Here is a 16,765-nt window from a genome sequence, read left to right as displayed (position 1 = left end):
AAATTAATTAATTAATTTAAATCATTACTGTTTTTTTGTCTGAATTCTTGCTTCCTTTCTTTTTGCGTCTGACCTAAAACATTTAAGAGGAACATTCTTATTTATTATCTATAATCATCTATTTTACTTTTTGCTGTGATGTTGGGCTATAGGCTGCTGTGCCATTATGCCTGGCTGATGTCCTGCTTATAGCTTCTGTGAGATTTGTTTCATGTACACTTGAATTTTGTTTGTTTCCTGCTAGCATGTGTGCAGGCTTGTGCAGCATGTGCGTCATGGTTTTGGCCCATCTGTTCAGCTTTTTCAGATATCCAATTGACATTTATTTATTGCAGCAGAGAAGTTGATGAAATAGTTTGAGTTGTTATGATTCTTTTTTTTCCCCATCATTTTGAGTCATGCCATGTCTCAAAAATGTAAAATGTGAATCAGTAATTATAAAAATCAAGAAAAGACAGAAGGGTTTTGGTTTCAGTGGCTATGAAAAAAGATGTGGTTTACTTTTTCTCTGTTCGGATTATTGATTTGTAAAACGTAGAATCCATGTGGGAAATTCTGTGATGGCTTTGCTTAAGGATGCAAAGGCAATAGGTGCAGATGCACCTATGCACCTAGATGCAATAGGCTTCCTGATATGTTTTCTGTCTTTATAAAGTATAATTGGGCTGTTTTATTTTCCTTTGTTTATATTCTACTTTGGTTTAAGCCATTGTGCTCTTACTTTGGCCATTGTGCTTGGCTGTGCATTTCATCATTTAGTAAACCTGCCATGATGTTGCTGGCTGCAGTTCCCTGCTTCTTGTCTCCGCTGTTGTAGGATGCATCAGGCTCTTGTAAAATCAGCTGGGCAGAGAGCTCCCTCTCTAATTAAACTGTCTTCATCACAAAATCTGGGCAGCACTTTTTGGAGCAGTAATGATTACAGTTATTTATCATTTTCTGATGCTATATGTAACACAGTACCATGTCTGCGGGTTAAACTACATTCAGATACCCTAGGGCCTGGGGTATAAACACAGTCCTTTGTGGATATACGCACTCTTATGTGGAGAATTGTATTTTGTTGAGCCAAATGAAAGGCAGCCATTTCTTGTGGATCTTTTGACTGACAGCAGTATGGTTTAAGTGTTGTTGCCCTCCAGTGCTCCCCAGGAATTTGTGCTTCAGAGTTTGCTGGTCTTTAATAAAACGCTGTGTATTCTAGTACCTGGTGTTTTAGTTGGACAGTATCAGAGCATCAAGAAGAGTACAAGATGAATAAGGGTTTTGTGTAACTATGGTTCATGCATCTTTCACCTTGTGTCCTGTTTTGCAATCTTGTAAACATTCAAAATCTATTCAAACGGTTTATGAAATCACTTGTACTACAGTAGATTTCCAACTGTGGGAAGATGAAATTAAATTAATAGTGAACAGCGAGGGCTTGAAATACATATTTCAAAATTGCGGAGGGAATTCTTCACTTAAATGTTTTCCGCAAGAGGGTTTTTGTATACACTGTGAGCTTAACTAAAGATTTTATTGCCCTATCCTTGGTAGAGATTGTGTTTTGATTGTGCTTTTCCTTAAACTACATGATTGCTGTAACATCTGCTCTGTTTATATTTGCTTTGGAAGTTTTATATTATTCCATGGCCATGTCTCCATGGCATTCTGCATTCTTTCAGTTTTCCTATAACTATCACCACATCAGCCCTGTGTATATTAGAAATCGCGCAACTCATTTCACCATTATAAGTTCAAACCAAGGGTATAATCTCAGGCAGCTAGTCTGAAACTTGTTTTAGGACTGCTTAGGAACAGGAAGAGGCCATCACCAAACTGCTGGGAGCATGAAATTATCCAAACTGTCTTGTTAAGCTGCAGCATTAACAGTTCCTTTCACTGGAACTAAGGGGTCGAGCCCAACTCCTGCAAAAACAACCCCACACAATAATCTCCCCTTTACCAAAAGTATACTTGGCACATTGGAGTCAGACACGCACTATTTTCCTGGCATCGCCAAACCGAGACCACTGACATCAGATTGCCAGTGATATGGTATATCAGAGAATGCTGCTCTAGAGTCAAGTGGCATCATGCTTTACACCACTGTATCTGACACTTTTTTGTTAGTGTTGGTGATGCATGTGACGTACATTCACGACTGTTCCCAATCGCTTCAACTTTATAATAACACCAATAACAGTTGACTGTGAAATATTTAGCAGTGATGAAATTTTAGGGCTGGACTTGCTATACAGGTGTCATCCTATTACAATACCACAGTGGAATTCACTGAGCTCCTGAGAGTGATCCATTCTTTCGAAAAGGTTTTTAGAAGCTCTCTGCATGCCTAAGTCCTTTATATTACCTGTGCCCATTAAGGTGACTGGAACACCTGAATGCAATGATCTGACGTACGAGTGAATGCTAGGGCTGGGTATCGTCACTGATTTCTATAACTGATCCGATTCAGATTCACAAGATCCCAATTCGATTCAATTTTGACTCAGACAGTCAGAAATATCATAATACTGATCATTCATTAGTGTATGAATGATCAGACATATTCAGATTTTTATATCCATGTATAAAAACAAAGTTGACACTTGTGAGACTTCATCAGAGGTGTTAGCATCACAGCAGATGCCTTTGTGTTAAAGCAACTGAGGATCAAATACGGAAAACCATGAAGAAAATTTTGCTGGCCTGGCTTTTTATGGCAGATAACCAACTTAAACATGTTCCACAGGAAATCAAAAACAGAAGAAAACCATGAATCAACATATGAACATTACCTGATGCTGCTGAAGTGAAGCAGGGCAAAGTTACAAATATTTTGTTGGAGACACAGCTAAGCGTTTTGCAATTTGACATAATTTGTTAAAGTTTACATTTCCTTGGTATTCAACAGCAGAAATTAGGCTTTCTTGTTGGAGGTCATTTTTGGGGAAAAAAAAAAACAGCTCCCGAAGGCATGGTACACAACGGTAGACTGGCGCATAATCAGCACGAAAGCACAATAAGCAAGAGAATAATGCAGAAAATAGAGATTTTTGATGGTAAACTGGTCTCTAAGTACACTGACAGAGAGCTGTGCAGGAAGTAAAAGCAAAATTAAGAGGGAATTCATAGCAAAGTTTTTCAAATGTGAAGCGTAGTGTTGATCTTCTTTTGCTGCTGGTTCAGTGAGTTTTGTTTGGAGACTGACGAAACCTGCAGCTTCAGAATCTGTGAGATTTCGGTTTTCAGGATTGTGGTGTTACTGAAAAATACATTTATATTTAAAAATCAATTCAGGTTTTAATGAATCGATATGGCATAATTCAAACTAAAATCGATTTGATTTTTTAAACCCACCCCTAGTGAATACCTAGTGAATATCTGTACTTCCTACTAGCGGTGGGCTTATCAATCCAAATATCAATACCAACTCTAGTATTGGTATCGGATCGGTACTAGCACGATTGGATTGATACTTTGCTTTTATCCATTAAGTTCAGTATGTAGCCCACTGAACTGTGTTAATTATTTCTTTGCAAAAAATGAACCGCAAACATGCACTATAAAAAAATGTCTGAACGTTTTTGTGTGCTTTAGAGACAGAAATATTTACATCCCAGGTCAACAAAAACCCAGTCTCAGAACACGTGAAAAACTGAAAGGTGTGTTTTGTTGTGTTAACTAATTATTGTGGAAAGTAACAATCACAGTGATATAGTGGTGATTAAAACTGTGCAGAATTTGCAAACTGAGAATTTATCTCATAAGTCATGGCACCTACTCTCCCACAATTAGCTGCCTGAATAACTTAAAATAATTTGTACTGATATCGGCAATCCTGGCCCTGTATTTACTTGGCATTGGATTGATACCAAAACTTGTAGTGTGGCACAGCACTGCTGTGAATGAGGGAAAGTGTGAATGTTGAATGTTTTTGCTGAAATGTCCAGGCAAGTATACATGTTAAATGACAAGATACCTGTTCAAATAGCATCAATTAACACACAACTTTAGTTCTTTTTACATTTCTTTATGATAATTCTTCATAATTGAACAATAAGAACAAGTAGTCTGATGTCCTGTAATCATTATAAAGCTATAATCTGAAATACAATAACACATTAAGTTTTTGTACAAAGTATCGGATCAGTATCGTTGATAGCGCCGTGAATTTGACTTGGTATCGGTTCGGAAAGGAAATCCGTGGTATCTCACAAGACTACTTCCTACTCTTTACATTTTCAAAACAGGTTCGTAACTTTTGCTTTAATGCACTTGAGAGGAGTTATTTTATGTCACTGCTGGTCTTCAAACCGATTTGAGCCTAAACAGTAACATATGATAAGAAATCCTGTTCGTGTATTAATCGCCAGAGGACATCGCATAAAAAGAGATGAGATGTGCCAAATTAAGGGGCTAAAAGTGGGTTGGTGTTTTTATTTATTTATTTATTTTTTGCCACAACACTGGAATGACTAGCCCTACTGAAGAGGAGCGAGCATAAAAGGAGTGACCTTTTTTAAGTGTCAGGTAATTTCAAACGCAATGTTTCTGTCAGCTCAACAAACGTCAGCAAAGACAAACTGTTCATGTGCGGTTTGTCGCACATTGTGTTGCTAGCTAAAGCCGCTGTATTTCACAGGGAGAGAAAAGAAGGAGCGCTAACTTCACTCAGAGATGGAGAAAGATAAGAAAAACAGGACAGGAGCGGAAGAAGATATACATTTAAAGGTAAGAACTGCTCTGTGGTATCTGATAAACTGGAAAATTAAAGCTTACATGTAAGTCCTCATGTTTTTAAATCGGATATTGGGTCTGTACATGTGACAGTATGTTTTGATTTTTTTTAATATTGTGGAACATTGCTATTTAAAGGTTGCATGAAAATCCTGTGCATAGTGAAGGTTAAACAGGTTAGTTTGCTGTACTGTGATGGATTTAAAGTAAAGAACAGCGTGTGGTGCACAGCGGCTGTGGTTTCATGGTCAGAGTTACAACGAGTGTTGCAGAGATTCATATGAATTTTAGCAGATGATGCTTAGATTCACTGACTGAATTCCACCGTCATACCAACTTATACTGTCTAGAAAAAATACAGCATAAACAGTGTACTGTCAGTGAGGATGGAAATCGGCCAAGACAACTCATGAAACATCCGCTGACATCTTGCTGAATTCAGTTGTGTGCATCCACAGAGAGAAGCAGGTCAGCTGATCACAACCTGTACATTAAGAAAATCTACTGGAGCTCTCAGTAGAAATTACTGTGAGATCCTTTTCCCCACGCTGAGCCCCTACAGCTAATTTTTTTGGACTTAAGTTTTTCCATTCCCATCTCCTGATATTATTTTGTCATTATGTTAATACAGCACAAGGTTCAGTTAGCTTTGCACAAAAATAGATATGTCCCCCAAAGAGCAACTTTTTACTTTCTTTCTTTGATTACATTTGAGAGCTTGTACATTTTTACTTTTGAGTAAAGAAATTGAATCAGTACTTGGACGTTTACTGGAGTGGTTTTTAGCACTAGTATCTGCACTTCTTCTTGTACCTCTAAGTATAGAATGTCTGTACTTTTGCCACCTCTGCTGACAAGAAACATACAGGGTCGCACTCAGCACAAACACCTGTGTTCAGTCATCATCGTCTAATACAGGTTCTGCAACAAGCAATGTAAATATGATAATGAATTTTAAAATAATTGTTTTGATCACACATGAATCGCACAATGTGATTGCAGTTACATAACTTTATCTGCCACAGTTCCAGTGAACAAAACAGGGAGCACTTGAAGTCTGTAGTCAGTAGTGCTGAGCCAACATCTTCACACCACTGTCTCTTACAGTGCACTGTTTCAGATTGCTTAAGGTTGTTTAGTTGTTTGCGATAGCTTCCATGTACTCTACTTTGTGATGTGATGGTGTTTAATCAATATACTAATGACTCAATAGGCTGCCCTATCATCAGTCAACACAGTACTACTGTGGGCGCATTCATATTTTTGTGTACTATTGAGCAAATAATCACATTGTATTTATGAGAGTTTATATTTAATTGTCATTTAACTAAGAAGAGAGTGGGGAAAAACAAGCCTCTTCTGGGTATTGGCATAAAAAGAATATTTTTCACATTTGTAGTTTATTCAATACAAGTACCCAAGAGAGGAACCTGCACATTGATTCAGAGCTGCAGAATTGGAGATGAAAAAGAAATGCAAATGCAAAATGAACAGGCTCATTGCCCCATTAATTATAAGTGAAACTTGACTGATATTAATTAAAAATTCCATTGCACTAACAATGGTAATCAATTATGTAAAGAAAGTCCATTAATAAGAAGGGAGACAAATGCTTTGTTTAAGCTATAAAACACCCACAAGACAAGAGACATGATCGTATCCATAACCTTTTTAACAATATGGCTTTTTAAAAATAGAGACGGGGAAATTCCTTCCATTGTTGTAGCACTGCTTCCAATTTCTAACACATGAACAAAACAGTTACAGTTTTCAGTAATGCCATTATTTCATTTGCACACATTAAGTAAATTAACTTGTGGAGAATGAGTGAATAAGAGCTGGCTTGTGATGATATCCTTCCTCTCCATTTTTCATGTTAAGCACAATTAGTAAAACTCTCTGCTCAAGGTATCAGGTGACATGGCAGCTATAAAAAGAAACTGCTCGTGTGTGGAGCTGAAATGAGATTCCTGTTGCCATCCAAGCTCACACTGTCACTGCACTTACATTTCATTTGTTTACATTTCTTTTTTTTTTTTTTTTCTTTAATGTCCTTTAGTGTTCACAGACTGTCAGACAAATGTTTCAGTGATCACGAAGCAGTTCAGATTTTGTTGGCATAGCTTTTAAAGGGGAAAAAAAAGATTAGATTTAGGGTTAAACCTTTAATTTCCACAGTATTGAAGAAATGATGAGCAGCCAATGCGCCAGCAATGCTTTGAAAACAAATATGGCTAAGGCAACTACTCATCTATTAATCATCAGGGCAAAATACTAATACTGACTCAGACTACTCAACTACTAGCAGAAATGATGGGAAATGGTAGCTCATCTTACCGGCTGTAAAATAGTCACATATTTGGAATTTGCCTTGCAGTAAATTCTTGACTGTGCAAGAGGTCGGTGATCCCTGTTCCTTTTAGGATTTGCAGTGCATGGTTCCTCATTGGCAATGCAGTAAACCCTGCATATTGATTAATTTGAGTGATTTCAGAGAACGTAACCAACCTCTGTAGAAAATGCTGTAATTGGATTTCTGCAACCAGGATTATGTGGAGCTCCTCTAAGGAATGCATATCACAGCCACAACCCTTTGCTGATAGCGAGCCAACATTGTTCCCTGAATGGTCCAGCAATCCCGCACCACTGAGTGCATTTACAAAACTGTAAACAAGTCGAAAAAGAGTTAGAACGTACTTGCTCTTCTTGTCTTTAAATGCAGTTAAATGTCTCTGTGGATTATTCACATTTCGTGGTATACAAGCGAAACATGCTTCCTGACTGGTATCACAAAGCTCTTCTTTGCATATTTATTATACTTTATATTTATTAAATAAATTGATTCTAATCCATATTTAATTGTGGATTATGCTTTGAGCAAGACCAGGGCATATTCTATATGTCACCTGTCAGAATTTATACTGTGCACTGTTAATGAGAGTAAAACATTCCACTGCTCTTATGCGCCCCTGTTCTGTTGCTGTCTTGTATTCATTAGATAAGGTCTGAAACCACCATTCAGTTCAGCCATTCAACCACTGTCCTAGCAACTCAGGAGTATGATGACAGTATGGCAGTCTGTTGGCATTGGGGTACGTTGCAGGTGGCTTGAAGTTCGTGTATTGTCAGGGCACATGATGACTCCTGGTTGCATTGTAAGTTTTTGCAGGTAATTTTGGTGAGCAGCGGCTGATGGAAGGAAAATACTATGCCAAATCCTGCAAGCTTATTATAGCTGATCGATACTGGCCTCCGAGCTATTTCTTTGCTGCTGACAACTCGGAGCTCCCTGTCTGGTTTGTGTCATACCTCAGTCAGGTAATGGGGACGAAAAGCTAACAAAAAAAAAGATATTCATACAGGAGGCTATACTGGTAGATACGCAATCTCAGAAAACACGTGTGAGGAAGGGAGAGAGCGAAAGCAAGAGGCAGTAACAGAGTGACAGATATTGTCGTGGGTGTGCGACAGCAGCAGTCAGAACTGAGACAACTGCGTTTACCATTTGTAAATGGGTCAATTGTAAATTGTTTTTGATGTAAATGTTTCCTAGGCCAAGAATCCGAGGAACTCGTGCTAAGATTACTGGTTGTATACAAGGCTACCTTTTGCAAATAACATTATGCAGTACTGATTTTTTTCTTCTTCTTTCTTTAAATAAAACATTGATATATATGATTCTGTTGATCCCAGAAAACAGGGTTAAGGCTGCATTCCATTTCCTCATATCACACATGATTAAACGATATATTGATGTGTGATATGACATGCACAATGCGATTTTCTGCCTACAGTGCCAACAATACTGCCCATCAGTGTCATTGTAAACATAGAAAAAGTGGACTATGGTATAAAGTGATACTGATTGGGGCATTAGTGCACCATTTGGATATATGGCCCAAGCAATTCAGGGGAAAAAGCCCATTACCCATGAGGACAAAATATGTGAAATATATATTACTTTGGCAGGACAGATGAATGGCATCATTAGCTTTTATTTCAGCTGTTCTTTTCAGAAATCCCGCAGCATTCATCACTAACGTACATTACAATTGTAAATGCTCTCAACCTCTTAATATGTTGTAACGAGCAGCTGACTCACCGACACACTCCATGCATACTCTTCAGGAGAGCAATCCTTTCAAATTATGCAGAATGTGACAGTGAATTAAAAAGGTGGCAAACTTGAATTCAGAGGTGAATTCAGAGACCGGTAGGGAGCATATGTACAAGTTGGACATACTGCATAGAAGTCATGCACAATTCAACAGGATTCTTGAAAGACTCTTCAAATTGTAGCTTTCTGTAGCTTAGCTGTTGATCACTGGCTACCAGTCTTCATAGCTTCATGCAAAACAGTGTTATGAAGGCTGAGAGTTTTGGAGTTGAAGTTAATTATCCGCTCGCTTGCCTTGTAGTCAATCAAAGTATTTTATCCCAAGTATTTTACAGCAGTGGCTGTCATCATCAAATGATGTAAACAGGTTTGCTGCTTTTATATGGCCATCTTCAGGTTTTAGCTTTACAGCTTAATTCCATAGCATTTAAAACAAACTGTATTTAACAGTGTGGAACATACTATCGCAGAGTAAGGCTTGTAAATTTCATATGGTCAGCTGATGGAATCGCTCTCTTTGTTGAGCCTGGTGCATAAGTCTTGCTGAAAAGGTTTTTATGTCCTTCTTATAGGTCCTCATTGAAAGATTAAATTGCAGGCTTCACATCAGTAATAAATCTCAGCCAGGTGTGGGGTGGTACTGGGAGGAAGAGCCATCAATAAAAAGAAGGATGGTCATTCCTTGTCAGGCAGGAAACAAACAAGTTGTGGGAGAAACAGCTCTGCCCTTTCTAGAAAAAGAGGCTTATTGACTTATATGTAAATAAGTGACCTTTTGTCTGCAAGTGTGAAAAGCAGGGCATTGGGGCATGTCCTGCATGTCTTTGCATACACTGCATATATTTTTTCTTTCCTTGTATGGGTTGTAAATGTGACTCTTTAAATTGATTGGCTTTCTCTTTAACCTTCAGTGCCGTTACGGGTTAAATAATTGCTTTGTGCCACCGTGTTGCTGCGTTTTTTAAATTTTTTTTTTTTTTTTTTTTTAATGAAAGCAATTCCCTGTCTGCTTTTTCTTGCCAAGTGTATAATTTGTTGAGTATCTTTTGAGACTGTCATTGGCAGCACATTCCATTGTTGTCATTTTCTCATGACTTGCATAAAGAGAAAATAGTGGATTCCCTATCATGTCTATTTTTTTCATCTTCAGTACAACTGGTTAATTATCTCTTAGAATGAATACATGGTAAAAAAAAATATATCATGCATGTGAATCAAGTTTGCAAAAGCATCCAGTGTCACAAGCTTTATACTGTCATTTTACAGTGCACTGCTTGATTTAGAAAAAACAACAACAGCAAAAAAACCCCCCCAAAAAAACAATTCAGGCGTACAGTTCAGATGGATTTGATAACATGAAAACATTTCTTATCTGGGGCCAGTACTCAGTTACAATTCTTAGATAATGTTGCACTGAAAATACTGAAAACAAAGTTTTTAGTTTAGTATCAGTGTAATAATCTCTCTTTACCTTCCTCTAACTGTATATAAGCATATTGTCTTGAGCATCCATATGCAATGCAATATAAAGTACTCACAATATGCATGACTTTATATAAAATTGGAGCATCAAGCTAGAAAAATCCCAGCAGTCTGGTTGGCAAAAATAAGAGATACATTGGGTTTTGATTACATCTCTACTCTTAAGTATTAAGATAGTGTTGTCATTCAGAAGACAAGTGCTGTTTAAGTGTATTCTGAGTTTCCATATTATTAAAAATCTTAGGGAATTGCTTCCAACATCCATAGCCATCAACTTTAAACAGAAAGTGACATGATGTCAGAGGAAAAATCTCGAAAATAGCTCCCGAACTCATTGGAGAGTTTAATCGAGAGTGAGAGGAAGCAGTTTGACTTGATATGCAGCCACGCTGTTAATAGTTTTTTTTTTTTTTTTTTTAACGTCAGGTAATCACTGCTTGGCACACGAAAGGCCTCAGCATTATCTTATTGAGGGTACAGAGGGTTGTTATATTAACCCCCACGAGCCCTCCGGGCTTCGTTGCTAAACTGCAATAATGATGCTGTCAACATGAGTCTTAAAATTTTCTTGACGTATATTCTTGAGTTAAGTGCATGGTTAGGTGTCGTTAGGATTTTATTGATGGTTGTATTAAAAGGGGTGCAGCTTATTGACATTAGCAGTAAATTTATCACTATGCAAATGCACATTTAGCGTTGCATTTATTAATGATCATGCCTTTCTATTGGTTATAGTTTAGCGATAGAGATTAATCAATTAATTTACTATTTGCTACATTGGGCCAGCACATGAAGTTCCCCTCCAGCTCATGTTTTAATTGCACCGGACTGATACTGAATGTACACGAGTTTCGAAACATCGAAACAGCCAACGCATCAGATTTAAGAAAACATTTGCAATGTGTGCCAAACATTCTACAGCAGCTATATCAAGTTGTCAGCAAGAAGATGACGTGGCCACCACAGCTGGTGTTGTAACTGTCCCTCTGTTAGTGACAAGCTCTACCTGCTGGTGCAACTTTCAGTAACTGTCTCTGCAAACGTATTGTCGGTGCAGCGTATTACTTTAAATTTGAGGGAATGAAACCACATTGATGATGCAGTCTCATTAGTAGACAATTACACTGTGTGGAAAACTTAATTTAAATTTAGGTGCCTAACCATTCAGTGAATGAAAAGTGCTGTGAAAATACTAATGGAACAGCAAAGAAACAATGCTGTACACACAAACGCTGACACAATACTTTATGTGCTATCGTTATAAACAGCAGAGAAAGATGGTGAAAATATATTTGTTTTACTTTTATGTTTATGGCATTAAAGCTTGTTTCTTCACATTGCTGAGAACAACCTCACCATAAAAGTGAACGACGAGCATGACATGTTAATGTGGTTTAAAACCTTTATAATATCCTTGGCAGACTATGTTTCCTTTATTTACACTACAAATCAAATCTGGTATTAACATGCCCTTTTTTTGCTTTTTCAAATGTAAATGTGATTCACTCTAAGTGCATCTTTAATAGAAAAAAGTCCATAAAGCATTGTGATTGTATGCAGAAAAGTAAAAAAAAAAATGCAAGAACTCAGAGCATTTGTTAATACAAGCAGTTGGGACTAGTAGTAGTAGTGCTAAAGACCTTGCTGAATCCGGTGACCTTACTTACACCTCTGGGAGAAATCGGGGTAATTAAGTAGTGGAGGTGAACCTGCAGTTGTGACTGTAGCGTTTCTAACATTCCTCTCACGTTTAGTGTCTCCTACCTTAAGTTCCCGAGCATGTAGCTGTTAGTGTTGGAGTGTATAAAATCCTATCTAAATATTAAGATATATGATGTGTTTAAAAACAGTGTGAATATTGTAGCTCTGTGGTTCTTTTTTTTGTCACACACAGTTACACAGTTTGTATTTTTAATTTAGATGGCATATATTAAACGGTATATAAGCTGGAGTGTAGATTCATTTTCTTTATTTTGTACTCATCTGATAATAACAGAACAAGTGAAAATGCAGACATGGCATATCTTTCTGCTTGTGGTGCAGAAGAAAAGAAATCTTGCTTTGCTTGCACTCATTAATCCAAAATAGATCAGGCAGCATTTGATGTGTTTTTTTTTCATGTGTTTTTCTTCTGCCCTTTACAGACAACCTAGTCTCACAAATTTACATAAGTCTGTCACCCAGAACCTTGTTATTTATTTTTAGTATTATATCATGTTTAAAAGACCTTCAGTTGCTCTAGCTAAACCTTATGTAAGCCACTAAGACAGGACTAAGGTAAATTAAATCAAGCAAACTAAAGCTGGACCAGTGAATCATCTTTTTATATCAGTTATATCAGGTAACTGTATCCATCCATCTTCTTCTGCTTATCCGAGTCACAGGGAGGGGGGGGTGGAGCCCATCCCAGCTACCACAGATCGCCAGTCTGTCACAGCTAACACATGGAGGAAGACACTTACAGTCACATACACACCCATGGCATATTTAGAACCACCTAAACCCAATAACTGGACTACGGGCAGAACTCAGAGTACTCAGAGAGAACCTTGCAAACATCTGAACTCCACACAGAAAGGGCCAGGCCAGATGTCAGGACCTTCTTGCTGTAAAGTAACGATACTAATCACCATGCACATGCTGCCCCAGGTAGAAGTACAGAAATGCCCAATTAGGTTTGTTGCATCATTATTAAATGGATTTGCAACTAGGAAAAATAAATACATTTACCAATATAATAGAAGAAGCAGGATATTCTGAGATACACAAAATGATTTGGTTATTTATGTCTGTCAGATGCTTTGAAACATGAGTTATTTTAGTGGGAATAGTCAAGCAGTAAAACCAGGTAGAATTGCATGTTATCCAGTTATGTTTGTGCCGATTGCATTGGCGCGGATATTGTTTTGGTGAAGTCTAAAACTGAGGTGAGCGTGTTCTGACAATTTGACGTACAGCAAGGCAGATGTAAGCACAACTAAATGTTATCCCGCTGTGCTTTAACATCTTCCTTCTCCACAAACAGCTGGTGTGTTCAGGCAAAGGCACTAGTTAATAGGCAAACTTACTGATCCATAACACCAGTACTGGCAATGTCCCCATTCCTCGTCCGATACGTGTCTGCATTCTGTGCTGTCAGAACAACTGGCAGAAATACACCTTGTTTGTAATGTGACTCGTGTTTTGTTTTGTTTTTTTTATTTATTGGCCAGCACTAATTAGTAGTGATTTGGCTGTCAAAATTACAGTTGGCAGTGATGCATTTAATGCTCTCGAAATAGATTTTGATTATTGCTAACAGGGTCAGGATTTATTAGTGTTTGTCATTCGTCTCACACATGCATGGATGCAAGTCGTTCACCTCCTGCTGTCAGAAGTACCTTTTTCTGAGCTTCCTCTGTGAGCGCTGTTCCTACAGTCAGATCGTGCCATTTAAACTTTAAAAGGAAAGATTAATTGTCTGCATTAATCATCTCCTTGATAAATTGGAGTGTGGCATGTAAAATCCCCCCCCTTATTAGTCCATTGTTGATAAATCTCTTATGACAGCATTTTTAACAATCACGTACTAAAGTATAGTGATTGCTGTATTCAGAATTCAGTTCAGCTCCTGGTTCCTTTTCATGTTTCATTCTCCTCTTTGCTTTCCCCACATTTCCCATAGATCTCTGCTGCAGCTATCAAATAAAGGCAAAACAATAAAAATAATAATAAAAACACAAAAAGTAATGAATAATAACAGCACTGTGTACGTTATATACCTAAATAAATGCCAGGTAACATACTCACAAACCATGTCTCATTAAAATACCCTTTTTGAGCTATAGGTGTGCATTTGGATAAACTAGTCACATGTACACTACTTGTGCTTTCTATATTACTTAGCGTATGTTAAAAAAATACCCCAAACTGCTTCAGCTGCTTCACTAAACTTTTTCCTCTTGGGTTCAGTTGCCTCTCTGTTGTCAGATAATTACTACTTCAATTGGTCCAGAAGGACACTTCTGCCACAGAGGATAAAACAAAAGTGTCTTGAGCTCCAATTCACTGCAGGTCACTGGCTGGAAATCATGAGTACACTCTAAAGTGAAAACATTACCACATTAGATATTGATGTAATATAGAACACGCATTCATTGCAGACTTATGGTCAATTATAGTCCATTAATGTGCCCTGTAAACAAAGCTGCTTCCTAAGGTCCTTGAACCCTTTCACCTACATCTTTATCTCTTAGTATGCTCTCTGTTTGAACATTTCTCACATTACCGTTCAATATGATATCACAGAAGTGTGTGTAAATGGTAACCCACTCCAGCGCTCCCCGTGCCATTTAACAGTGTACAATAAAAAGGTTAAGATTCAAAGGGAAATCCTCTCCCTTAAGATTTTCCCAACAAAGGTCCGAGGATCTCCAAATGCTTTTCATATGTTGAAGAATCAGTCAATTATTTTGAAGAAGAGCAGCCGCCCAGGATTAAGTGATTTAGGAGTGCAGTAGACAGCTGCTTCTCTGGCCCTGCTTTAGCCTCAGAGACTTCCACAAACAGCGTGGCTTGTCAGGGCTGATTGCAGTGGCACTGAGGCAGATAAGTCAGTCTTACTATTATCCTATGTAAGCTTGGAGTGCCAAATTACAACTTTAGCCTTAAACCCCCACAGAGTTTGCTTACGAATGTCTTAAGCCAGAACAGTGAATAAGAAATCCTGTGCTAAAAAGCGGGGACGGCCAAGGTTTGAGGTGACACAAAAAGATGTGAGTTTGATGGGATGTATGTGTATATATCTCCGTCTGGTTTCGGATCAGGCTGTTGGGTCTCTGCTGTCTTTTTATTGCTGTCAGCATCTTCCGTGGCTCATAACTATGATGTTCTGACACCTTTACAAGGACTGTAATTTAAATTTATTTCTACCACACCATCAAACCTTTCACCACTTCAATGTCATGTGTGGCTGGTCTAACGTGGAAATCTTGTGGCACAGCTCCATTATTAGGTCTGGATTTTTTTCTTGCGTGATGCTGGTCACATCATAAAACACTAAGAAATAGGAGCAGATTTACAAGCCTTAGGAGCATTATTAGATTAAAGAGGTAAAGTTCTTGGGGATGAATGAAAATAGGCAACTTCTAGTATTTGCTGTTACTTGTATAAGTACATGGTATTAAAATAGTCAATAATTAATTATAACCTCAAGGAATAAAATATTTCCCATCTAAAATACTGGTAGTTTTAGGGTAGTTTTATAGTTACTCTAAACTAGAAGGTTTTTTTTCTGTTCCCTTCCTCCCATTTTATCTTCCTCATGTTCTATCGCTCCCTCCATTTACTCCCAATTCAATTTCTCCTAGGCTCCTTACTATGTGATTTATGACTTCTGCTGCACCATAAATAACAGGGGGGAAAAAAAAAAAAGTTTTTTACCTTGCCCACGTACTGCGGATCTGACCCCATGTACTCCTCCAGTACAAAGAACTGGTTCCACACCCAGCCCCTTTTGACCCGCTGAAATCCAGCTGCCCCATTCCTCATTGGGCCCACCAACCTCCTGGTGTGCTCCCTTCCCGTCCTGCTCCGTCCCAATGGTGGTAAAGGTGGACGTAAATAAGAGACCGAACCCTCGTCGACAAGAATCCACAGGAACAGCAGCAGGCAGTTCCTTGTTAGCATTGGCGATCTGTGCGGTTCAGGTCCCCAAGTTAAAGTCCAGTGACGAGAACTGAGCCACAGTGAAACAATCTGCGATGGCGTGTATGGAAAATGGGTGAGTTGTGAGACTCTGCAGCTCTCCCCGGTCTGTCAGGATCCCCCTTAGAGAGTTGTGGAGCTCATCACCTGAAGGAAAGAAAACAAATGTTTAGTCGAAAAGACGTCCTTATCCTCCACACCTGCACCAAACTGTAATAATACAGCTAATTCTGATTAGAGACGGTCCAGGAATGTCTTACAGCACTTGTGATTATCACAGGTTGATATGAAGTGCTGTTATCCTGCTATTCATAAATGTCAGTGAATCGATAGTACAGCATAGCCTTTATTCTTCCCCCAACCTCCATGCTTTACTTTTTAACTGCACAGTGATAAATGAGACTACTTTGATTCTCAAGCATAAAAATAATTGTTGTAATTATTTGCCTGGTGATAGATTACCTCTACACCAGACGGTTCTTATTGACGCATGCACTAATTATCTAGACTACTCATCTCTTTAGTGAAAACTGAGACTTTATTCTTGCTGTCAAACCACTGTGTGCCACTGTGCTGTGGACCTGTCACTGCCATGATTTCCCACAGAAGTTCAAAGTTATGTATTATTTAGTGACGCTTTAATGAGAGGTTGCTGATTAGCTTTATGTTTTGCCTCACAAACCTTGTCTTAGTATGAAACCCAATGAAACTTGAAAGTTGAACTCTACTGAAAAAAAAAACAAAAAACCTGACAAACGT

The 16,765-nt window shown here is 38.2% G+C and overlaps 1 protein-coding gene across 1 annotated transcript in view; it reads right to left on the bottom strand.

The window, feature by feature from the left end:
• Positions 1 to 16,765, bottom strand: part of LOC308385800 (cadherin-12-like) — a 103,423-nt gene that overhangs the window by 53,974 nt on the left and 32,684 nt on the right. Inside the window, exon 2 of the mRNA XM_080864944.1 lies at positions 15,743 to 16,153. Within this exon, the coding sequence (XP_080721070.1) occupies positions 15,743 to 15,988 (246 nt within the window). The 5' untranslated portion in view covers positions 15,989 to 16,153. The remainder of the gene's footprint in view (positions 1 to 15,742; positions 16,154 to 16,765) is intronic.

Source organism: Rhamphochromis sp. 'chilingali' (genome assembly GCF_963969265.1).
Source record: "Rhamphochromis sp. 'chilingali' genome assembly, chromosome: 18".
Lineage (NCBI taxonomy): Eukaryota > Metazoa > Chordata > Actinopteri > Cichliformes > Cichlidae > Rhamphochromis > Rhamphochromis sp. 'chilingali'.
This window is presented reverse-complemented; position numbering and strand designations above follow the sequence as displayed.